The sequence below is a fragment of the Staurois parvus genome, unplaced genomic scaffold (genome assembly GCF_062004578.1).
Source record: "Staurois parvus isolate SC_StPar_1 unplaced genomic scaffold, SC_StPar_1.0 ptg000608l, whole genome shotgun sequence".
Classification (NCBI taxonomy): Eukaryota; Metazoa; Chordata; class Amphibia; order Anura; family Ranidae; genus Staurois; species Staurois parvus.
The window spans coordinates 1,859,400-1,885,323 of NW_028318404.1; the positions used below are offsets into that span (position 1 = coordinate 1,859,400).

Here is a 25,924-nt window from a genome sequence, read left to right on the forward strand (position 1 = left end):
AGAAAAATATTTGTGTGAAAAAAATGATAAAAATGTCATATGTGCACAGTGTTGCATGACCGCGCAATTGTCATTCAAAGTGCGACAGCGCTGAAAGCTGAAAATTGGCATGGGCAGGAAGGGGGGGGGGGGAAAGTGCCCGGTAGGTGACTGGTTAATGAAGCTCTTTATTCAATAATACATCATTAAATATAAGGAAAACAAGCAGCACCTGAGAGCAGCCTCTTGCTGTCCCCCATACAGCAGCGTTCAGACTGGGAGAAGCAGACGTAGCCAAAGTGCTAGTCATCATTTGATAATATGGTAGATGCTGATAGAAGGAGAGAGCAGAGAGAGAGAGATGACCTGGTCAGCCTACCACTTCCCCTTTCACTATCCTGTTACAGACTGGGAAAGGGACAAGACCTCTTACCCTGCCTGACAGACAGAGCTATACTGTGTTTCAGAACTATGTAAATTTCAGGACTGGATTGATAGAAATACAGATTCTCTAGCAGGTAAAACAGGTGCATTTTATGTATTTCATTGATGTATTTAGCTGTTTTGCTGGGATTCAGCTTTAGCACAAGAATGACGCCATATAACTAGCATTTTATAAGAAGGTCAGCAGTGGCAGCCTATGTCCTGCATCACAGTTTTACGCAACTCATTTCTTTGATTAGTAGACCTGACCTCTGGATAGCAACATTTATAGGCAATAACAATGTACAACATACAGTAAATGTAAAGTGCGGCGTAAATTGAGGCTATATAAGTATCTGTAATAAAATAAAAACACCTGGGGTAGTTGATCCAGGGAATATCCAATTGCCTCTGAGTTATCAGAAAGGATTTTTTTCCCCTAACTGGAGCAAATCAGTTCATGCTTTATAGGGGTTTGGGTTTTTTTTGCCTTCCTCTAGATCAGCGTTTTTCAACCACTGTGCCGCGGCACACTAGTGTGCCGTGAGATATTGTCTGGTGTGCCGTGGGAAAAATTCCAATTTCATCTGTAACATGTGGCTTCGGCTCACAAATAGACCAATCATTAGAATCTAATGATTCAGTGGTCGGCAAGCCGCGGCTCGCGAGCCACATGCGGCTCTTTACCCAGTCTAATGCGGCTCTTCTGTGTGCCGGGCGCCTGCTCCCCTCCCTCCTCTCGGTCGGCCGCTCCCCTGCCTCCTCTCGGTTGGCAGCCCCAAAAGTCCGCGCGGACCTTTTAATCCGGCTTGCGGATGTGGCTGTCAGGATGTGTGTAGGCGGGGCAGCGTGCCGAACGTGAGGGGAGGGGAGCTAGGCTCCTCTCACAGTCCGCCCTGAAGACCCGAACGGCGCGGGAAGACAGCGAGAGGAACGCAAAAGGTAAGTGAATTGACACGGGGGACTTGGCTTACTAGAAGGGGGGGGGGGGAATAGTACTGTGGGGGATGAAATACTATATGAGGGATGAATTACTTTATGAGGGATGAAATACTATATGGGGGGATGAAATACTATATGGGGGATGAATTACTATATCAGGGATGAATTACTATATGAGGGATGAAATACTATATGGGGGGATGAAATACTATATGGGGGGATGAAATACTATATGGGGGGATGAATTACTATATGAGGGATGAAATACTATATGGGGGGATGAAATACTATATGAGGGATGAAATACTATATGGGGGATGAATTACTATATGAGGGATGAATTACTGTATGAGGGATGAAATACTATATGGGGGGATGAAATACTATATGAGGGATGAAATACTATATGAGGGGATGAAATACTATATGGGGGGATGAAATACTATATGGGGGATGAAATACTATATGAGGGATGAAATACTATATGAGGGATGAAATACTATATGAGGGATGAATTACTATATGAGGGATGAAATACTATATGGGGGGATGAAATACTATATGGGGGGATGAAATACTATATGGGGGGATGAAATACTATATGAGGGATGAATTACTATATGAGGGATGAAATACTATATGGGGGGATGAAATACTATATGGGGGGATGAAATACTATATGAGGGATGAATTACTATATGGGGGGATGAAATACTATATGAGGGATGAATTACTATATGAGGGATGAAATACTATATGAGGGATGAAATACTATATGGGGGGATGAAATACTATATGAGGGATGAAATACTATATGGGGGGATGAAATACTATATGAGGGATGAAATACTATATGAGGGATGAATTACTATATGGGGGATGAAATACTATATGAGGGATGAAATACTATATGGGGGATGAAATACTATATGGGGGATGAAATACTATACGGGGGATGAAATACTATACGGGGGATGAAATACTATACGAGGGATGAAATACTATACGGGGGATGAATTGCTATGGGGGATGAATTACTATATGGGGGATGAATTACTATGGGGGATGAATTACTATATGGAGGATGAATTACTATATGGGGGATGAATTACTATATGGGGGATGAATTACTATGGGGGATGAATTACTATGGGGGATGAATTACACTATGGGGGATGAATTACACTATGGGGGATGAATTACTATATGGGGGATGAATTACTATATGGGGGATGAATTACTATATGGGGGATTAATTACTATGGGGGATGAATTACTATATGGGGGATTAATTACTATGGGGGATGAATTACTATGGGGGATGAATTACTATATGGGGGATTAATTACTATGGGGGATGAATTACTATGGGGGATGAATTACTATATGGAGGATGAATTACTATGGGGGATGAATTACTATATGGGGGATTAATTACTATGGGGGATGAATTACTATATGGGGGATTAATTACTATGCTTACTATGGGGGAATATTACTATACTTACTATGGATGACACATACACATCATTCATCTACTCTTGGTCCGGCCCCCGGGTCCAATTATAAAATACTTTATTATTTCATAATAAAGTAATTATAAAATAATTTCTTTGTGTTTGATTCCTATTCAAGAGAATTACTTTATATATAGTCAATATAGGCACAGAGGTAAATTTTTTTAACATTTTCTAATGGTGGTGTGCCTCGTGATTTTTTTCATGAAAAAAGTGTGCCTTTGCACAAAAAAGGTTGAAAAACACTGCTCTAGATCAACTGTGGGTATAGAATTGTGTACATGGTGGTTTTCTATTTGCTTGTTTTTTGTTTCTATTGATTGAACTAGATAGACGTTTTTCTATCTGACTTATGTAACGCATACAACACTCATCCTTACAGTGAAACCTCATGTATGGTGACTGACTACATGGGTCAGGTGCTTTTGAAGGCACTAGGTTCACCTGATCAAAGGTAAACAAAGCTTATCTGTTATGTTTTCAGGAGTCATTCCTATCATGTGTTTTTCATTTAAGCTTTTTATCATTTCCAAACCCTGAAAAGGATTTGGCATGGGGGTGGATAAAAAAAAACAAGACAAAACCAGAAAAAAATGGCTTTTGCTTATTGCAATCCGTACAGTTCCACCTACTTATATCCCAAGGAGGATTACACATTGAAACCTTTTTTTGATCAGGAACCAAATAACCCATAATAAAATGTCACATTCTTTCCTAGTACGATTGTTGTAAACTGTGATATGATCGGATGTTCTAGGATGCCACACTTTGTGCATTATATTTGTTGCCTAACCACTTGCCCTCCAGAGGATTTAACCTCCTCCTGACCACACCAATTTTTGCGATACAGTGCTCCGTTAATTTAACTAACAATTACGCGGTCATGCAATGCTGTACATAAATGAAATTTATGTAATTTTTTTCCCCACAAACAGAGCTTCCTTTTGGTGGTATTTGATCACCTGTCCATTTTTTATTTTTTGCGCTATAAACAAAAAAATACAGACCATTTTGAAGAAAAAATTTTTTTTTGACTTTTTGCTATAAAACATGTCTATTCAAAAAAAGGTTAAAATAAACATTTTGTCATAAATTTAGGCCAAAATGTATTCTGCTACATGCCTTTTGCTGGTGCTCTGGGCTCCTCCTTTTCTGTATTTGCCTTCCAAGCAAGCGTTTGCTATCAGGGCAGACATGCGTACTCGCTCCCGAGGTGGACTCTGTGGGGTTTATTTACTAAAGCTGGAGAGTCCAAAATCAGACTCCCTTCTGCATAGAAACCAATCAGCTTCTAACCTCAGCTTGTTCAATAAAGCTTTGGCAATGAAACCTGGAAGCTGATTGGTTTCTATGCAGAAGGGAGTCTGATTTTGCACTCTCCAGCTTTAGTAAATAAACCCCTGTATGTCCATAGACACACAGATTGGTTCGACCCCTCCTCACAGCATTTGATTAACAGCAACAGGAGCCAATAGCACCTGTGAGGAAAGAGCAGCTCTTGGGCATAGCGCTAGATCGAAGGCAGAGCTAAGTAAGCGTGGGGAAGGGGTGCGGGTTAGGGCTGAGGGGAGCTGATACTGGATAGCTTTTGGAACCACATACAATGGTAACTTGTCCACCATATAATCTCATAATCTGATTATATCTGAAATACAGTCATATACACGAACAAAGTATCTCAAAGCTGCCAATCGATGTGAAACGACCAATAATTTTCTCATTTTCCCAATGATTTTTACCCTATCTGATCAACTGCATTTTAAATTCAGTCTAAATTGAGTGTAAGGGAAGATATAGCTATTTGATCATTTACTGATTCAATCATTTTGAACAAATCACACATTGTTCAGTTGAAAAAAAAAAAACTTGAAGCATATGTGGCCACCATAACCCACAGTTAAAAACATTTAAAAGTCTGTGGGTATGGCCAGGATGCGAGGATGAGAAAACGTGGTCTGCAGTGGCTCCTACCATCCTGCTACATTTATCCTGCTTTTACCCGCTATTTCTCAGTATCCTTCTCAGCAAACCTATCCCTCTGGATCAGGGACATGGCCTTATTCTCCCCATGCCATCGAGATGCTATCTGAGCAAGAAACAAGCCTCCTCTGGGCACTCGAGCGCCCTGCCAGCTAAATGTGTGACAGCCATATTGCCTGTATGTGTGCAGTCCGATCTCTCTGTAGCTATACAGACGGATTGGTGGCATGGACACACTATGGAGCCTGAATCCAGGAAGGGATCCTTATCCTCGCCTTCTCTAATACACACCAGGAGTCTGCTACATTAGCCATCCTGGTGGCCACAGAGGCAAAGAAAACCTCCTTAAAGCGGAGTTCCACCCAAAAGTGGAAGCTCCGCTTGTTTGCCTCCTCCCGCCTCCACTATCATATTTGGCACCTTTTTTTGGGGGGGGGATCCTGTTTTTCACAGGTACCCGCTCCCACTTCCGGCTCGGTTCGCCACAGCGAAGTGAACCAGAAGTTCGGCCCCCTCCTTCCTCCCGCAGTCTCCTGGGAACCTTCACAGGTCCCAATAATCTGCTGGACCAATTAGGATGCACAGTGTGACTCGTGCATGCGCAGTGGGCACCTGGCTGTGAAGTTGCAAGCTGTTACAGCCTGGTGCCCACAGTTGAGATGCCGGCACTGGGCAAAGAAGAGGGAGAGAAGGGACAGTGTAGGTGAGAACATCGCTGGACCCCTGGACAGGTGTGTGCTTATTAAAAGTCAGCAGATACAGTTTTTGTAGCTCCTGACTTTTAATAAACACGAAAATGGTTGGAACTCCGCTTTAATGACTAAAATTATGTCACTCCTAACCCTAATGTAGGTGACCTGGCACTATAGCTGGCTTCTGTACTCTTTCTATAGCAGCCCCCTTTCCCATACATAAATCACTCTGCAGGTGAACAGACAGGGAGAATGTATCACAGCCAAAACCAGGATTCTGGAATGAGACCAGCAGCTGTGATGGAGCAGGATCACTAGACACCCCTGACATTACCCCCGAGGCAAGTTGAACATCAGGCACCAGACCATCAGGCTTGGCAATGTTCAGGGGGACAGTGAAATCAGGTTGGTTAGCAGGCAGAGAGTCTATGGAGCCAAACTGGAAAGCAGATAGAGCACCAGTAATATCAGGGTGGAAAGCAGGCGACAGGTCACTGGAGTCAGGCTGGATGGCTAGAACACAGGCAGGATGCAGAGTGGCTTGAAGAAAAGGTCAAGAGCCCCATCTGGCTGAATGGGGAAGTCTATCCAAAGGATTGATGGAACTTCTTAGACAGGTTTGAACAGATGTAGTTGCAGTAGAATGAGGCCAGGTTACTGAATGTCCCGAAAATGAAAAAGCAGGAGGCTTAATTGGCATGGGCTGGACTGGAATAACTGGTACAGAGGCAGTCTGGACCGCATCAGCAGGTGTAGAGACAGACTGGACCACATTGGCAGATGTAGAGCCAGATAGAACTGCATCGGTAGATGTAGAGGCAGCAGAACTTGAGGACAAGTTAACCTAGATGTCTGTCCAAGGGCTTCTATGGACAAGCAAAGGTACGGGTAATCCAGAGTGTTTGACCTTTGAGGACTTAGAGTGAGCACAGGTTTTGCAAGCTTTTACACAGGAACAGGAGTCCTTATGGAGAGAGAACAAACAAGATATACCTGTGCTCAAATCCCAACAGCTAGTGCATGCATTTATCCATCAGGTGCTAAAGGGGTGCAACCACATATTAACACTAGAAATTCTGAAGGGCCCTCTGCCCACTAGTATATACCCTTTCAAGCAGACTTTGCAATAAATAGGGATATTGCAATACATGCTTAAACTGGCCAACTGCGTCAAAGTAATCCCTCTATGGCCAATCCTACTCTGCTCTGCCTACGCAAATGCTACTGTGGACACAATGCTAACATATGTTTCCCCTAAAGAGTTCCAAATAGGCACCTGGTCAGCAGTTTTAATGCAGTTCTGAAGGCAGGTCTGGGCCAGGACCTAATCTCCCCTGTAGCCCAATCTATGTGCGGGTTATGACGTTTAAGCCAAGGATAACCTACGATAAGTGGATAGGCAGGAGATATTATCAAGTAGAAGGTGATTGTCGTCTATGGAATTCCCTTACGGTCAGAGTAATAGGTACAGTGCACAAGGAGAGTTATTAACAGCTAAGACTGAAAAGGGTTTGTGCACATTAGTCAAGGGAATCTGTAGACGGTGTGCTAGGTCACTATCAATGTAACTGCTAGCAGCACCAGAATCTAAGAAAGCTGAGAGGGGATGAGGGAACGTGGCAAAACTAATTTGCGCAGGAACAAATAATTTGCCTTGGGTGGAACTTGACACTGTACATTCTAGAGAAGCAGAACCCACCCGCACTAGACTCTTAGCACTTCCTGGCATATTGGGGCTGCTGATGACAAAGTGGCTGTGGTCTCCACAGTATAAGCAGAATCCCTGGGATCTTCTTCTAGCCTTTTTCCCAGAGGATAAAGGAGTAGGAACAAATCTCTCAGTACAGCTTCCCCGTAAGTGTCTGTCTATACGGATGGCTACTTGCATGGGTTAATTCAATGACTTTGGTTCAGGGTAGTGTACTAAGGATTCTTTTATGGAGTCTGATAAGCCTAACCTGAGCTGGCTTCTTAGAGCTGGGTCATTCCACCCCAAGTCAGGTATTGTTTAGCAGTGCGTTTACCCTAATGTAATAACCTAAGGTTAGTTTCTGCTGATTGGGCATGACCAGGATCATAAAGTAAACCCAGGGTCTTGAAAAATGCTTTGACTGGCCCTTGGGCTGAGTCTTCCGCAGGGAGACTAAAAGCCCAAGACTGAGGGTCCCCCTTTAACCATTAATAAAAAGGTCAACCCGCTGTTCTTCAGAACCAGAAGAGAATGGCTTAAGCTTAAAGTATAGTATACAACTGCTTTTAAAGTTGGAAAACAAATGGGAGGTCACCAAATGATCAGGAGGGTTAACCTTGGGCTCTTGTTCCTGCATCACTGCTGGAAGTGCGCTTACACGCACAGACAGCTTCAGGACTTGGCGTGTCAGTTTACAAATCTCCTCAGCAAATAAACAAGCCTGCTTAAAAGGTTTGTGAAAATGTCACACTTACCCCTAATGCAGGTGGTCAGACACTATAACTGGCTTCTAGTATTCTTTACCTATAGCAGCCCCCTTCCCATAAGGCAAGCAGGCCTATCAGTACTCTGTTTCCCCCAGACCTTATATGCAATGCTATAGTGCCTGGTCACAATGCCAAGGCAGGCGTGAACTGAGCACAGCACATAGGCACTTGAAGTTGGCAGACAGGCAGAGCAGTTCAATGACAGTCCAAGTACAAGGCAGGCAGGGTTCAGAATAGTCAGGGTCGAATCAGTAGTCAAAAGGCAGGCAATTAGTTGATATCTGATCTGAGGTCGCCAACAAGGGAATCCATACAGCAGAACAGGACAAACAGGGAGCTTAAGCACATGTAACCAGCTCTATCACAAGCATGAGACTGCAGACTTAGCTGGCAGGTTTGGTCTCTGCCCAAAGACTGGACACAACAATCAACTTACAGGGGGACAGACAGACAGGGAGAATGTATCACAGCCAAAACCAGGATGTTGGTATGAGACCAGCAGCTGTGATGGAGCAGGAGCACTAGACGCCGCTGACAAATAAACACTTTAGCCCTTGACTTTGGTCTCATACAGGAGGACTTGGATAAGATTCGGGCCGTGTAACCACTGCATCTCGGTGAAAATAACTGCTTCTTCCCACAACCATAGTTTGACTGATCTACAACGTAGGGTCAAGCTGCCAATGGGTAAATCCAAGGATGCTGAAAACAGACTCCGCAGTAATAATGTGAGGGAGTAATCAGCCTCCAGGAGGAGGCAGAGGGCTCTCATCCTGCCATCTTTGCGCAGTCTCTCTTCAAACAACTCTTAGATCTTCAGCAGGATTCCCTTGTCTATTTAGTAGAGTGAGCACACAGGGTCTCTACGGGCAGCAGACCCCCAGGCTCGCCTCCTCAACCATTTCTAGTCCAGTTCCTGAACTTCAGAAACATGGACATGATCCTGACTATAGCACAGAAAAGTTCCCAGCTGCTATATAAAAATGTAGTTCTGCATTTCCTGATTTTTATTTGGAGCTCCAGAAATAATGCCAATCTTTATGTGGCTGTGAGAAAGAAGCTGCAGGAAAAAGGTCTCCAATACAGCATGTTGTATCCTAGCTTCAGATTCAGCATGAAGGCTCTACAAAGCTTTTTGATACTCTACCATACAGTAGCTGTCCATTGGTTGGACTCCATCACCTAATCCTGGTTTTCTGAGACATTTACATTTTGATTGTATTTTCTTTTTTAAGGGAGTTGGACACTGCTTTACAGACATACACACCAGTGCTTCCATGCTACCCTCCTAATCGAGTGCATTTGCACTTACTGTGTTTTATCTGTTATGGATAATAAAGTCATTTAGGCCTTGTTCCTTTACCTGTTTATTTTGCTGAGGTGACAGGGATGATGTTTCTTGGGTATTGTCATTGTGTGTGGTTTTATTCCATTTTCACCTGTGACGGTTGTAGTATGGCTTTCTAAATCCTCTCTCAAACTTATGAATGAAACTTTAACCATCATATCCTGGAATAGCAGGAATTCAATTCCAAATTTAAGAGGCCCTTTGTCCTTCAATATGTGAAATCAGCTACCCACATCATCTTCCTACAAGAAACCCATCTGTTATTTAACAGAATTCTTTCCTTGAGCAGAAACTGGATTCGAAGAATGGTACACGCCACATAGTGTATTCATCCCATGCATAAGGCATATGCATTTTATTGAACAAAAAGGCATTTTCTCCTCAAGACTACCTAATCTGATGCCCTGGATCAATGAGAAGACATGTAGCATCAAATCAATGGGTTCTATCATCAGGGCAAATAAACCTGGAGGCAAGGGGCAGCCCTGTCTGGTACCATGGGAACCTGGAAAAAATTTGGAAAGCACCCTACCTGCCTGATATGGTTGTAGCAAATCAATCCATTTCAAAAACTACAGCCTGAACCCCATACACCTCAGGACCTCCTGTATATAAGTTTAGTCTATATAAGTTTAGTCTACCTTTATGAAATCTAAAAAGACCAGGACTCCCTTACTTGTCCCCGTAGTTTTCAGTTCTGTATGTGTAAACACTCTCCTAAAATGAATCTCCGTGGCCTTTTGGGGCATGAAACCCATTTGATCAGAGAATATCAATAGGTGGAGGACAGTGGTTAGCCTGGTAGCCAACATTTTCCTGAGGATATTAAGATTCAAGTTAAGGAGAATGATAGGCCTGTAGGAGGCAGGCACAAAACAAAGGGTCTTTATCAGGCTTGGTGAGTAAGACCACATGAGCCTCGTAGAAAGATACTGGTAGTTTCCGGTGTCGTAGACCCTCCGAATAGAGGTGTAACAAACGGAGGGTCATTTTTTTAACAGTGTTATACCACTCAACAGGCAGCCCATCAGAACCAGGTGATTTGCAATTGGGATATGAGCCTTCTACAGCCAAAATCTCCTCCTCAGTAAGCTGGACATAGAAAAGAGTTCTAGCACCTGCAGGCAAGGTAGGTAAAGGAAAGTTGTCTAAGAAGGCATGGAGGTGGCAATCATCAATAGGAGGTAAAGAAGACTACAATTTACTGTAAAATAAAACAAATGTCTAAAGAACCTCCTTTCTATAGGTCAGGAGTATGTTGTCATAGGATTAAATACAAGGAATAACTGAGGGCTGTAGGATCAGCTGTTAACAGGGCAAAAAGCTCACCACATTTATCAAAGCTAGGAGTTGTGATTTGATATAATTTATGGCAGCCTTGTATCTTCCCTCCCATCAGAAAACACCTGATGAACAGAACACAACAGTTTTTTGCAAATGATTCAGTGTTGTTCCTGGAAGACTCATTTCTTCCTCAACAGCTGCCCTGATTATACTAGACAATTGTGCCTCAGGTTTACGGGTTAATTGGAACAAGTCAAGATCCTACCGCTTGGAGATGCAGGCCCTAAACATAACCGCTCCACCACCGCCTTTCAGTGGGTGACCTAAGTAAAGTACCTGGGCATTATTACTACAAACTCAGTCCCTGACTTTATTCCCTTGAAAATGTCCCCCTTAATCATCTTCTTTGAGCCCTGGTTCACACTATGCAGGCTGGTTGCGGGAATCACATTTGTTCCAGCACCCGCATCCAAATCGCGCTGCTCTAACAAGACGTGTGGAGCTGCCATTCATTGTGAATGGCAACCCCACACATCTCAGCTCACAGTGTGGTTAAATGTGCAGGAACCGCAGGGAAATTGCATGGTCAAAAAGACCACATGATTTCCCTGCGGCTGTATTTTTTTTTTTTTTTTTTTAAAAGGTGCATGTATCTTTCTTTTGAAGAAAACGCAGGCACAGCAGCCTATTCAAATGTTCCGGCTCCCCAAAACTTTACATTACTTACAATTTAGACATGCTTTCCAGACACAATTTGGCTGCCATCAGACTTCCTTTCAGCCAACCAGCCTCGAATTAATGCTACAGGCTGATGGCCTCACTAAGCCTTTGCCTGTTTCTGGGAATAAGTATTTATAAATGGTGGACAAACAGCTCTGAGTATGCTGTGTAATGTGGGTATCCAAGGACCCTAATCTGGATGATGATGATTGGGAGATGTATGGGAAGCCCCCTTTATGAGATTGGTTTTAGCCAGGGATTAACTGATCCACTAGAAATTTCTGCATATGATTTCTTTAACCCTTGCTAAACTGGCTAAAATTTCTAGGAATCAACCTCCCTCCTTCTGGCACTGTTTTTATAGTGGCGCGGATTTCATACATGTTTTCTGGGATTGTCCCGCTATCAAGAAATACTGGGTTGACATCTTGACCTGTATTCAGTCCGTAACCAATATCCCCCTTACTGCCTTCATTAGGCTATGTCTTTTGAACCTGGTTGATGTTATAGCACCTACACGTGCTATCCACATTGTTGCTCTGCTATACAAGGAAACATTCTGGAAAAAAGCTTCGGCACCTACTTTAGCAGTCTGGAGGGCATTGGTGAATAGAGATCTCCTCCTCTATAAAGCCACTTATTAAACTTATGGGGTACTTCTCTGTTTGAGTAAGGTTTGGGGTGGGTTAACTCCACTCATACTGCATCAGATTGATATCTATTTATAACACTTTGTTCCTTTTGTGATATTTTATACTGTTTTAATAAAGTTTAATTTGGTTACTCACATTAGTTTTGTGTACTGGCTATTCCTTTCTTTAATCTCTCCCCTGTTTTTTTTTACCTGAGATGACATGTGGACTTTGAATTTCCTCTGTTTTAATGCAACATCTTGTCTTCCTATATGTATTTAACTTTAGGATGAGGAGTATGCTGCACTAGTCACAGGTGATAAATCGTCTGGTTTGTTCTGTTGACCGCCGATTAGTGTATTCTGACAGCAGAGGAGTCCCACTGTCAGAATGTAATGTCTCAGCAGGGAGGATTCCTCTGTCCACATCGACTGTGTGGGTGAGACTGTGTGGGTGAGGTACCGTTTTTTTGTTCAAGGCTTTGTGCTATCAGCAGATGGATTGGAGACAGTAGATGAAAGGGAAGATCAGAGAAGGCAGGATCAAACAGCCTTTTTACACAATGCAGAGGATTAACCCCTTAGGTTCCACAGTGAGTATAACAAGCATGCTTTACTGCATATAGACTGATTTTACTGTTGTGGGTTTAGTAACACTTTAAAGCATCTACTGCTGCAGTCAAGCTCTCTTCTCCCTGCAAGGATCACCTCCTACCCATAGTAAAGAATAGGTACACCCCCCTTCTCCCTTTCTAATTCTACAATGCAAGGCCTAGGGCCTGAGCAGCATATTAGTAGGCCTGTACCATAGGAAAACTCAAAAGGGATGTAGAGCGAATATGGGAAAATGGTATATAAAGTCTCAGGAGAATCCAGCAGGTTTAGGTTTCAGTTGTATTAATCAAAAAAGTAATATAGGTACAATTCCCATGTCAATATGGTTTTTGTATGATCATGTGCTGGGAAGGCAGGTGGATCCTGTAGGAGGATATGTGTGAGGAACCTAGCACCAAGAAATGGTCACCGATTGCAGAGGCGCTCATACGGAAAACAATGCATGAGACAATCTTTTACATCAAGATGACTTTAAAGTGTTAACTTGCACCTTCCTGATGAAGTGGCCATTATTAGCTCCACCAAACATGCTGACAGTTCATACATGCATTCCATGATGAATAAACACCAGTCCTTGAGGTAAATATTCTCTCAAACGTTCTCTTCCATATGGACAATTCTATGAGCAATGACCATTTTGTACGGCTTGTTTCCTTACAAATATTAGTAGACCTGGGTGCTGCCACATAGGGTGGAACCCGTGTATATACAGGATTTAAAGGAGAGCTCCACATAGAACTGCAGTCGCATATCTAAATGCAAATGTTTACCCTCTGCCAGCTTATGCTGCTACAGATTTTGGTTTACTAGTTTAAGTTTCATTTCAAACTTTCCTCCCATGACAGAAATGCCACTACACTCTCCTGGCTTCAATGTTTTGAAATCAGGGAAGACAGGCAAAGTTTAGAAGCTCCTTATTTTTATACTTGTTGAGGGTCAGTGACAGTAAGCACAGACATCAGAGGCAGCCAGGCAACCAGCATGTTCAGCAGGAGTAATCAGCCATGACAGCCCTAATATTTCTCTCATGACAGGTTTATTGTCATGGCTGTGTGAAGGGTGAGCCCTTACCTGACATTGTCCAGGCTCTAACGAATGGTTGTTAGAAGAGGTGCTGCTATACATTGATGTTTTATTTCATGGGTACACTGGCAGCACCACTCTAACAACCAGCCTATTGGAAAATGGATGACGACAAGGTTTAGACTTCACTAAGGGCTCGTTCATTTGTATAGCTATATTACCGTCCCTCTGAAAAGCAACCTGTAGTGCATTGCTTTTCAGAGGGAATTTGAAAGGCAGTTAGGAGGCGATATCTAGTCTTCTCACTGCCTGCTTTAACCCTCAAAATGGCAACCCATTGAGCTTCAACCACACACATTTCACAAAGTTTTGTCACATCCCCATACATGTGATTGGGAAAGGGACAGGCCATTTAAATTTTGCTGCGGCAAGTATAGTCAGGAGTGTAACCATACCCTAGTTTAGGTGCATGAGCAGGGACAGTAAAACCATAGCTCTACTTCCTGCTTTCACTGGCCACACCTGTGAATTAGCCACAGCCACATAAGCATGATGACATTACCTTTCTGAACAACACATAAGAACAATAGCTAAGATGCCATTGCTTATCTCTGATTTTTATCATTCCAGGTGCCTGGCCATTATGCTAATCCAGAGATTTCAATTGTCATGTCATTGACCTGCACCTCAGAAGTCCTGCCAATCAGAAGTTTTGACTTTCCTCCAACTTCACTAGTGCATGCTAGTTTCAGACCAATGACTCAAAATGTATTGAGGCAAGAGACAGCCAGGCAGCTTCCTTCTGTACTTCTCACAGTATAGGTTTCAAGTAATGAAGAATTTCTGTCAGTAAAGTGATTTTAGCAGGCACCATGTTTCTGCTTCCACAGCAGCAGAATTAAATTTCAGGTGATGTATGCAAGAGACTCGATTGTAATATTACTCAATAAATAGTTTAAATACTGTACATAAAGTCACCAAAGACTAAATCGAAAAAATATGCAGTCATGCAACAATATATAACCCATACCGCTCTATGTTTGACATATGTGTAGCCAGTATGCCTAAATAAACATAATGGGTCTGCAATGAACTATCGGTGTATGGGTGCCTACTCTTCACTGTACACGGCCAGACATTCTTAAACACACACAGCACACGCTAGGATCTTAATTCTGTTTAATTTCCATGTAGCAAAAAAAAGAAAAAACAAAAAAAAGAAAGGGAAAAAGTCCTTCACCATACCCTGTTTACAAAACAATTGTATATAAAAAAACAGCCACCCCACCCTCAGTGCATGGAGCCTAATGCACACAAAGCTTTGGCTTTAGAGTATGACATGGTAATAACTTAGGAATGGCGGGTCAAGACACAAGATTAAACACCGAAGGGAGCTGACTGATCTTGCTACCCAAATACAGTTTTAGGTGCCTGAGGTCACTGAATATCTTTAAGATTTATAAACATAAGAGTAATATTGGGCTACAATTGCTCCCACCTTCGGAAAATTCTGGTTACCTGGCTGTCAAGTTATTGAAAAAAGACTGGCAAGACAACAAGGTAACCAGCATTTTTATAGGAGGTCAGCAATGGCACACAACACATTTCTCTCAGGACAGCTTCCTATTAAAGGCATATTAACCACATTAGATTCCCCTTTCTTACAGTTTCTGAAAAAACGATCATGTAAACTCATCAATGGAGGACTTGCACCTATTTTAACAAAGAACTAAGACATAGGTTAGAGAAACCTGTACCTAGGTACAGCAACTGCTTGACAAATAGGACATTGAACAACATGCCAAAGAAATACTTTTACTGGTTATCCTGCTCCACTATGCCTGTACAGAATTTCAAGTTACTGGTTTTATCTAGTAATAAAGTACTCAGCTTAGTTTCCTACTTAGAAATACTTTAGATACAGCCATCTAAAGCAGAAAAAATACAAAATTTAAATATCTGGTCAATAATTTTGGAGGAACATCACTAATCATAAGCTTCCACAAAGAAAAAGGTGGGTATCTGCACTAGGCATTTCTTCGTACATTGGCTACATGACTCCTCTTCTGTTATTTGGGAAGTTCCATTGTTAAAAGGATACCTGTGTTAAGAAAAACTATGTAGCCTGCCACTGCTGACCTCTCCCCTGAAAAATGCTAGCTTTCTGGCAGTCAGGACTTCAATACATTTATTCACTGGCCCAGATCAAGCATACATGAGTTTTAAAGAAAACATTTCATATTCTTGATATGTGCCTTCTGTACCATGTACTTGTATGAAAATGTATCTTGCTCCTCTTTGCATTGCTTCCTTTGTGTGAAATCCCTGGTGTTCCTGCCAGTCCCTCTGCTTTCCAATTAAAAACTGACCACACTAAGCATGAGAACACACTGTGTTCAGGTCTCTAGCTGTGCTGGGAACTCAACCTACTCTCCTCCAATGGTCATACTTGTCTTGACACCCCTCCTTCTGCACAGCCTATCAGAAAAAAGATCAGTGTCCTGCTGTTTCTCTTCCTATAGCTCTTGCGCAGCTGAGAACAGAGGGAATGTGATCACTGATAAAAAAAGGAAAAAAAAGGATTTGTAAAGTTTTTTTTTTAATATTTATACACAAATGTTTTGCCTTTCATTTCTATTTTAAACTGAATTGGTTGTTTTACAAGCTAAGGATATACAATCACTTTAAGCTGGCTGTTAGCATTCAGAGGAATTGGCCAGAATTAACTGTGGGTGGCCTTGCCAGCTCAATAAGTCAATTACGCAAACGTATACTTAAGGAACTGGGCCAAAAACAGTCAGCTAATTAGCACAGGCACTGATTAGGTATCCTGACAGCCACTGCTCATGACTGTTAGCATACAACTTGATAAGGAGAATTTGTCTAACCATGCCAATAGTGTGGGTAGATTAACCTGTTAGATTTCTTTTGTTCAACCTGCAGGCTGAGCAAAAGGAATCTATCAGTGCCTGGACAGCTTTGATCTCAATTTGTTTGCTGCATGTCTATTTTAGATAAGTGGCTCCAAGTAATGAAGTTACAGTATCAGTGTGACTACCAGCCAAACAGCATTTTCAGAAGTAGGTCAGCAGCGGCAACCCTCAAACACCACTCAATACAAGTTTCCTTAGTGTACAAAATTATTCTAAAAATGTAACACACCCAATGGTAACAAGCCAAGTTTAGATCTCTCTCTTTAGCCAAAGTACATACTTGAAAATCCTGCAAAGGCATAGTGGAAAAAGACCAGAAACACCATTCATTTATTATTCATAGAAATAAATATTACTAGAAGAAACATGCTGGACTTGGTCAGTAATATTTAAGATGATTTGTAGCTTATCCAAGCAGGGGGATTTTCCTGACACTTTTTATTAGTTACTTGGATAAGCTACAAACGTCTTCAACATTACAGAACAAGTCCAGTTAAATGCGACTAACTAATGCTAAGATATACAATGACCTGGATAAATGAAAAACTTAACAGGCTATTTATTTTATATTGCTGACCTGCCTTACAATCAAATTTTGGCAAAAATAAATAAAAAGGGTATTTTTGAATGGAATGTCAGAAAAGTAAAATATACAGAAAGGAGAGGAAATGTAAAATGTACTCAAAAAAAACCAAAAAAAACAAAAAAAAAACAAAAAAAAAGGGGAAAAGGGGGGGTGGGGGGGTGGGGGGAGAGGAGCATGAGTGTAAAGTCCACATTTGCAGCATGTAAACTATTTTAATCATCTTAGTTGGTATATTTCTCATCCAGAGCCTCTGTTGTCTTTAAACTTTCGGTAGGCGAAGTGTAACAGGACCAACAGTAACATCTCCGAAGTTCCACTCAGAGCCACCAAGAACGGTGCCTGAGAAGACAGATCAGCCTCGGTACGATGGAAGGAGAGCTGGAGAACAGCTAAGGCCAAAAGGCTGTTCTGTACCCCGACTTCAATACTAACCGTCCTACGTTGTGAGATGGGTAAACGAAGAATGTATGCAAGTACATATCCAGTCAGGAGTCCCACCAGTGGCACGCTGACCCCAGCTATCACCAGTATGGGTTGCACTTTGCTCAGCAGTGAGGACCCCATCTGATAGGCCATAATTAAGCCCCCAACCATTAACACAACACTGAAAGGCTTTATAACCATCAGGAGGAGGCGAGACACTTGGGGAAAGCGCCATTTGATCACCATTCCTGTGGAAATAGGCACAGCTATAAAAAGCAGTGTAGCTAAAATCTTCAGAAAAGGAATGTGCAACGTCTGGTGTACACCAAGGAACCGTCCATAAAGTGAAGAGGAAAGAGGCATAAGGCCCACAGCTGCCAGTGTGGAAACTAATGTCATAGATATGGCCACAGTGACATCTCCACCCAGCAGGAGACTATATAGATACCCACCACCACCTCCTGGAGATGAACAGGTGACCACCAGGCCCAGCGCCAGGGGAAGAGAGAGTCCCAAAAGCAAGGATAGGATGTATGCATATAGAGGCATCAGAACAAATTGTCCCACAATGCCTAGCAGGACCGGGTGGGGGCGCTTTATTAGGCTTTTTAGAACTTCAAGGTCCACTTTACATCCAAAGGCACACTTGTTGACGAAGATGAGGGGCAGCAGTGCATAGAGGAGAGGACTCTCAGAAAAGTGGCTTGCAGCAAATCCTGTATATTCTGGAGCTTCTTCATTGGCAATAACATGAATTGAGAAGTCATCCCGCTCTTCAATTACAGAACCGAGGAGGTGCAGTCTAAGGTGAAGAGGTGCTGTGCCAGGCATGCCTGACCAGATATGTGCCAGGAACTTGTTTGGTAGTCCACCAGAACCACGACTCACATTGAGAACCTGCAACACCGAGGTGTCCAAGGACTTCACGCTAAGATTAAAAGTGGAAGCTGCAGCTCCAGCACTGATGACAATGACACCCTCACTATGCTCCGGAAAGTCAAACTGCAGGCAGCAACCATCTCCGATCTGTAGAAATCCTGGTGTAGGTGGTGAGACTGATAAGGATCCAAAGCTGGGCGGGACAGATGTGATCAACAGATGTGATGAGTTCAAAGGTTGATCGGCACTAGGGAAAAGGGAATCTGATACTTGCTCTGAATCATTGACAGGCAGAGAGGATGTGAGGGCAAATACAAAACCAAAAAAAAGGAATATAAAATACTGCATTGTGCATGACAGGGGGGTAGGGCTCAGTCCACACTGTCACACTCCATAAGTTCTTGGCTTGTCACCTCACAGATAATGATCCTGGCAACATCATTCAGAGCTACTGATGGAATGTTATTCCCGTACCTTACAGCACAGAGTCTGGACTGCAACCAAACCTTTGGCAGTTTCTACGGTTATGTCACGATTTGTGAAGCATGTAGGTGGGGCAGTCCTCTGGTACATTCAGGAAGTCTCCTGAGGACTGCCTATCTGCCTGCCCACTGCTCCTGGTTGTGGTGCCTTCAGAGCATTAGCCCTTATTGTGTGACAGTTGTAACACCTCACCTGGCATCTGTTGGTTCTCAGGATGTTTTAGGGACAAGTAGTATGTCTCTCTCCTGTGTGTCAGAGGATGCAGGCTGTCTGGATGTCAGAGGATGCAGGCTGCTGGTCTTTCCTGTATATCAGAGGTTGTAGGATGTCAGAGGTTGTAGGCTGTCCCTCCTGTGTATCAGGTCAGGTGAAGCTCAGTGTGAAATCTCTGTGGTCTCTTGCTCAATGTCCATCAACGGCTGGAAGCTGTCTCTGTACACACTGGCTCTCTCTGCCTGCAGGCTGTCTGCCAGATTGTTGGCTGCCTTGTGCCTCTCCCAGGTTGTCTCCTCCATCAGAGGCTCAGTGTGCAGGGTATGTCTCTGGTTCCTCCTCACAGTGCACAGGGTATGTCTCTGGTTCCCCCTCACAGTGCACAGGGTATGTCTCTGGTTCCTCCTCACAGTGCACAGGGTATGTCTCTGGTTCCCCCTCACACAGTGCACAGGGTATGTCTCTGGTTCCCCCTCACACAGTGCACAGGGTATGTCTCTGGTTCCCCCTCACACAGTGCACAGGGTATGTCTCTGGTTCCCCCTCACAGTGTGCAGAGCAAGTCTCTGGTTCCCCCCTCACACAGTGCACAGGGTAAGTCTCTGGTTCCCCCTCACACAGTGCACAGGGTATGTCTCTGGTTCCCCCTCACAGTGTGCAGAGCAAGTCTCTGGTTCCCCCTCACACAGTGCACAGGGTAAGTCTCTGGTTCCCCCTCACACAGTGCACAGGGTAAGTCTCTGGTTCCCCCTCACACAGTGCACAGGGTATGTCTCTGGTTCCCCCTCACACAGTGCACAGGGTAAGTCTCTGGTTCCCCCTCACACAGTGCACAGGGTAAGTCTCTGGTTCCCCCTCACACAGTGCACAGGGTATGTCTCTGGTTCCCCCTCACACAGTGCACAGGGTATGTCTCTGGTTCCCCCTCACACAGTGCACAGGGTATGTCTCTGGTTCCCCCTCACACAGTGCACAGGGTATGTCTCTGGTTCCTCCTCACAGTGCGCAGGGTATGTCTCTGGTTCCTCCTCACAGTGCGCAGGGTATGTCTCTGCTTCCTCCTCACAGTGCGCAGGGTAAGTCCCTGGTTCCTCCTCACACAGTGCGCAGGGTAAGTCCCTGGTTCCTCCTCACACAGTGCGCAGGGTAAGTCTCTGGGTCCTCCTCACACAGTGTGCAGGGTGTCTTTGTTTCCCCCTCCCCCGCACACAGGCTGTTCCTCCTCAGTGTAGGGGGTGCACACTGTCAGCTCGGTCTTCTTTCGCTCAGTCACGGCGCTGAACAGTCGCCACACAACAGCTGATTTCCAGTACAACAGACTCTGCCTTCCTGGCTATCACATGACCCGCCCAGAGCCACCCCCGGCTCACTTCCGGATTCCAGGCGTGTCGGCGTGCAGTGCGCACCGGGTGTTGTAGTTCTCTGCGGTGTGACGTCACGTTCCTTGTAGGGGATTCCGGAAGTAGAGCTTTGTACGTCTTCTGTGTAGCGAGCGCAATGTTTACAGAAATGTAACAGAAGTAGATTGCATTAGCCCGGCAGCAGCTATGAGGATGCTGCTCAAGTGTAGGGCACCACTTATGTTCATGTTCTTTTTATACATGTATGCAACACACACTATTATTTATTTCAGGTACTTATATAGTGCCATCAATTTACACAGCACTTTACATATATATTGTACATTCACATCAGTCCCTAACCCTCAAGGGGTGTACAATCTAAGGTCCCTAACTCACATTCATACATACACATACTAGGGACAATTTAGACAGGAGCCAATTAACCTACCAGTATGTCCTTGGAGTGTTTAGAGGAAACGGAGTACCCAGAGGAAACCCACACAGGCACAGGGAGAACATGCAAACTCCAGGCAGGTGGTGCCATGGTTGGGATTCGAACCAACGACCCTAGTACTGGCGGAAGTGCTAACCATTAAGGCACTGTACATATACAGTATATTGCCAAAAGTATTGGGCCAGCCCTCCAAATCATTGGATTCAGGTGTTCCAATCACCTCTATGGCCACAGGTGTATAAAATCAAGCACCTAGGCATGCAGACTGCTTCTACAAACATTTGTGAAAGAATGGGTCACCCTCAGGAGCTCAGTGAATTCAATCAACTATTGAACAAAGCCTTAATTGTAAATCATCATCTTTGGCAAATAACAAATTAACACGGTCAACTGTTAGTGATATTATAACAAAGTGGAAGCAACTGGGAACAACAGCAATTCAGCCACCAAGTGGTAGGCCATGTAAACTAACAGCGGGGTAAGTGCATGCTGAAGCACACAGTTTGCAGAAGTCGCCAACTGTCTGCAGAGTCAAAAGCTAAAGACCTCCAAACTTTGTATGGCCTTTAGATTAGCACAACAACAGCGCGTAAAGAGCTTCATGGAATGGGTTTCCATGGCCGAGCAGCTGCATCCAAGCCTTACATCACCAAGTGCAATGCAAAGCGTCGGATGCAGTGGTGTAAAGTACGCCGCCACTGGACTCTAGAGCAGTGGAGTCATGTTCTCTTGGCAGTTGCTAGGAGAACAGTACTTGCCTGACTGCATTGTGCCAAGTGTAAAGTTTGGTGGAGGGAGGGGGTTAAGGTGTGGGGTTGTTTTTCAGGGGTTGGCCTTGGCCCCTTCATTCCAGTGAAGGGAACTCTTAAGGCATCAGCATACCAAGACATTTTGGACAATTTCATGCTCCCAACTTTGAGGGAAGAGTTTGGGGATGGCCCCTTCCTGTTCCAACATGACTGCACACAAGTGCACAAAGCAAGGTCCATAAAGAAATGGTGGAGCAAGTTTGGGGTGGAGGAACTTGACTGGCCTGCACAGAGTCCTGACCTCAACCCCATAGAACACCTTTGAGATGAATTAGAGCGGAGACAGCAAGCCAGGCCTTCTCGTCCACCATTAGTGCCTGACCTCACAAATACGCTTCTGGAAGAATGGTCAAACATTCCCAAAGGGACACTCCTAAACCTTGTGGACAGCCTTCCCAGAAGAGTTGAAGCTGTTATAGCTGCAAAGGGTGGGCCAACTCAATACTGAACCCAACAGACTAAGGCTGGCCATACATTATACAATTATCTGCAGATTTTCTGCCCAATTTCCTTTAGATTTACCTTCAACTATGTAGTGCAAGGGCCTGCCTAATTGGATACAACTGAAAGTGTTGTTTAGGTTTGTCCTCCTATTATATGGTTTTTGGTAAATCTAAACCAAAAATCTGCAGATAATTGTATAATGTATGGCCAGCCTAAGACTGGGATGCCATTAAAGTTCATGTGCATGTAAAGGCAAGTGGTTAAACATAATTAGGCTTTGATAACTATACGCATTTATTACATTTAATATTCTACCTCCATTTTTTATTTTGAAGAGACTAGAGAAGAATCGAAAGTTTGATTTTTTTTTTTTTTATTTAATTCGGTGATCCATTGTGGATATTTTCCCTCACTTCCTTTCCCTGTGACACTTGTGCAGTAAACAAGAAGGTGTAATTGTAAATATACTACAGGAAAGCACAGGCAGCAGTAGACATTTTCAGACCTCTGATGCCCAACATGGGTGCTGCCAACCCCCCCTTGGGCAGACCACTGAGTGTTGATCACCAGATAAACACAGCAGCAAGGGCTCCATAGTCAAAATGTAAACTAAGGCTGCCAAAGGTTACCTGCACACTGGCTGCTGAAGTGCAGGCCACACCTCAGCTATAGGATTCAAATATAATAAGCGTCAAAGACCAAGCCAATCTGAGCTCCCATCTGGGGAGGATGATCCTGCAGACACTGTCCGTCCTGCCCTTCCGGAAATGGATTGCTGAAGAATTTAACCTCTTGACAACACCAGGTATTTTCATGGCAGCAGGGTGGGGGTACTTTAATGTATATGTGCCCATTGGGACCAAGGCTTCTGTACTGAGAGCTGCTTAAATAAGGAATTGGACTTGTTGCCTGTTGCAATCTGAGGCTTCCTTACATTGTTCTACATTGCATATGAAAATGTCCCTTAAGTTCCACTTTAAGTGGATCCCATATTCCCATTTCCACGTGTTTAACCTCTTCACACCGGCCGTACGCATATATATGGCTGCTCGGCAGGTGAACCTCAACACCAAGCGGCTGTATATATGCGACCCTGTGTGAACAACTTACTGTGCTGAGAGCAAGTTACCTGCACACTCCCAGCATGGTAGCCAACGGGGATCGGTAAGCTCCTGATGCATACTTGCGATAGGGAGCTTTCTGATCATGTGACAGCTATCACAGCCAATTACAACAGTCAGGGACAAAACTAACCCAAGCTCTACTGCTATATTAGACAAGAATTTGGTGCTCTGGTATGGCATCCACTCAAAACTGTATAAAGCCAAAAGGTAATAGCCGGCAACTCTATGACTTCTTATAAATGCTCTTTATTGTTACAAATATGCAGGAATAATGCCAAAAATGCAACACGTTTCATCTATAGAGCCTTCTTCACAGCATACCATATGCTCATGGTTGCAGAGTGGCCCCATTCACTTGCATGGGTCACATGGTGGCAGCTGAATGTAACAGGTTGTATAAACCTTGCAGGAGCATGAAGCAAGGCATCACGGCTAAAGCATGAGGTACCCACTGCAGCTGCCATTGTACAGTTTACGTAAGCGTTCAAAGGGGGGGGGGCTTGGGACAGTAAAAATGCAGATCAACCTCCTATTTTTACCACCCACCCATATGATTGAGGCCTAACAGAGCCTTTAATGGCGGTAAAATCCTAAGAGGAGTTCTTACCACTCCCCACTACAAAATTACAAAAATAGAGTTTTGGGTGGAGTTGTACTATTTTGGAATCTGACTGAAAAGCGGCCTTAGTACATGGCGGCGTCGGAGAGCACGATGTGAGTGCTCTCCGATAACCTCCAAACTAACCTTCCGAGACCCTCATGGAGTGAAGCCCTGCCTGCTTGAGGAGGGCTCCAAGCGGAGAGAGACTGGCGCGTGGAGGAGAGAGGAGAGCGGACACGGACCTCCGGAAGGTGATCTCGCTGCGGAGACTCCAGGGCGGCTGTCGGGTTGCCGGGGAGACGAAGCAGGGCGGTGTGAGCACGCTGCTCGCCGCAAGGCATCACTGGGAGACAGAGACGCCGGCCGGCTCCCTGTCAGAGCGGCAGTGACAAGTCGGCTCCCCCTGTGTTACAGGACTGGAAAGCTGTGCGGCCAGTGGAGGAGTGAAGCAGGAGAAAGGGACCAGCTGAGGAAGACCTCGGTGGGAGAGAGGAGGCTGGTCGGTGCTCTAATGAAATAAAGTGTTGCCACCTTATAGTTGCCTTTATCCCCCTGGCCGGCTGTTTAATCCTGGGTCAGGGAGACCCATAAATATTAGGACAGCTATTCTTCTTCCCCAAGACCATCCTCAAGGAGAGAGAAAGGAGGTGGAAAGAAAGAAACTGAATATCGGATACCCCGAGGAATCCCCCCCAGGACTGAGCAGCAGTGAAGGCCCTCCACATAAGCCTGGAACCACCGTCCGGAGAGGGGAAGGGTGAGTGAAAACTGTTGGGGGCCTATTGCATGGTGAACCCCTGAGTGATACAGGCGTCCAAGGGGTTAAAGAGGGGAGGATTCCCAGGGGTTAGAAAAGAAGAAGAAAGGAGGTCCAGGTGTCCCAGGAGAGTAAAGGAAATAGGAAAAACTGCAAGGCTATCAAGATATATAGAGGATATGAAGAACAAAGGTTCCAAGGGAGCAGGGCCCAAAGGGGCCCAAACAGGAACAATAAAGAAATTTACATCTTATGGAAATACTACACCAGAAAGGGCCCAAGGTGCAAAGGGGGAAATGGACATTAGTTCAGGAAATAGCCCTAGGTTATCATTGGGCATAAATAGCAGCGGTAGCCAACAAATAGTAGAGGGCTTGGGAAAAAAAGAACCAGAAGGTGAACTACAACTACCAAATAAGAAGGAGATGGCAGAAATGTTTCAAAATCTGGAAAAAACGATAAAACATGAAATGACAGCTATTCGAAATGATTTAGGTCACCTTCTATTGAGAATGGAAGAAACGGAGAAGAAAGTTAAAATCCAGGCCCAGAAAATAGATAATTTAAAGGAAAGAATAAGCCAATTAGAAAATAACCAGAAAAAAATGACTTATAGGATGGAAGTTCAAGAAAATAAAGAAAGAAGGAGTAATCTTAGAATACGAGGAATCCCAGAGACTGCTAAAGGGGAAATACTATATGAACTAGTTAAAAAAATCCTAAACTCCATAAGAGATAAACCGGAATCTGATGGGATCGACCTGGATGGAGTGTTTAGGGTAGGAAAGTTCAAACGGGCTACTGAGAAGGAAAGATCGAGGGACATAATTGTCCAGTTCCAAAATTTTGGGGCCAAAGATGAGATCTGGAAGAAGACCAAGGGAAGACCATTAGTTAAGTATGGAGACTTGACTATCCAAATCTATGCGGACTTAACAGTAGAGACCCTAAGGAGAAGGAGATCCCTGAAACCCCTGTTGGAGCAAATGAGAAAACAGAATGTGCAGTATAGATGGGGTACCTCAGCATTTCTGATTGGCTGGAAAAATGGGGTCACAGCGTATTTGAGATTTCCGGATGATTTAAGAGATTTTTGTGATAGACTGGACTTGCAAAGAATGAAGATAGCTGGCTGGGAAGAAGAGGAAGAAGATAAAGGAAACATAAATGTTAAAAGAAAAGAGGACTGGCAACAGGTCGGGCTGAGGGAGGCATCGGGGGTGGAGGAGGAGGAGAGGGAAAATTAAGTAGAAAACAAATTTTT

At 44.0% G+C, this 25,924-nt stretch overlaps 1 protein-coding gene across 1 annotated transcript; it reads right to left on the minus strand.

Moving 5' to 3' along the window:
• Positions 1 to 14,773: 14,773 nt before the first annotated feature.
• Positions 14,774 to 20,471, minus strand: SLC10A3 (solute carrier family 10 member 3). The gene has a single exon (XM_089692939.1). It carries the CDS (start codon positions 18,778 to 18,780, stop codon positions 17,368 to 17,370), a length of 1,413 nt encoding a protein of 470 aa, XP_089549065.1. The 5' UTR covers positions 18,781 to 20,471; the 3' UTR covers positions 14,774 to 17,367.
• Positions 20,472 to 25,924: the final 5,453 nt, after the last annotated feature.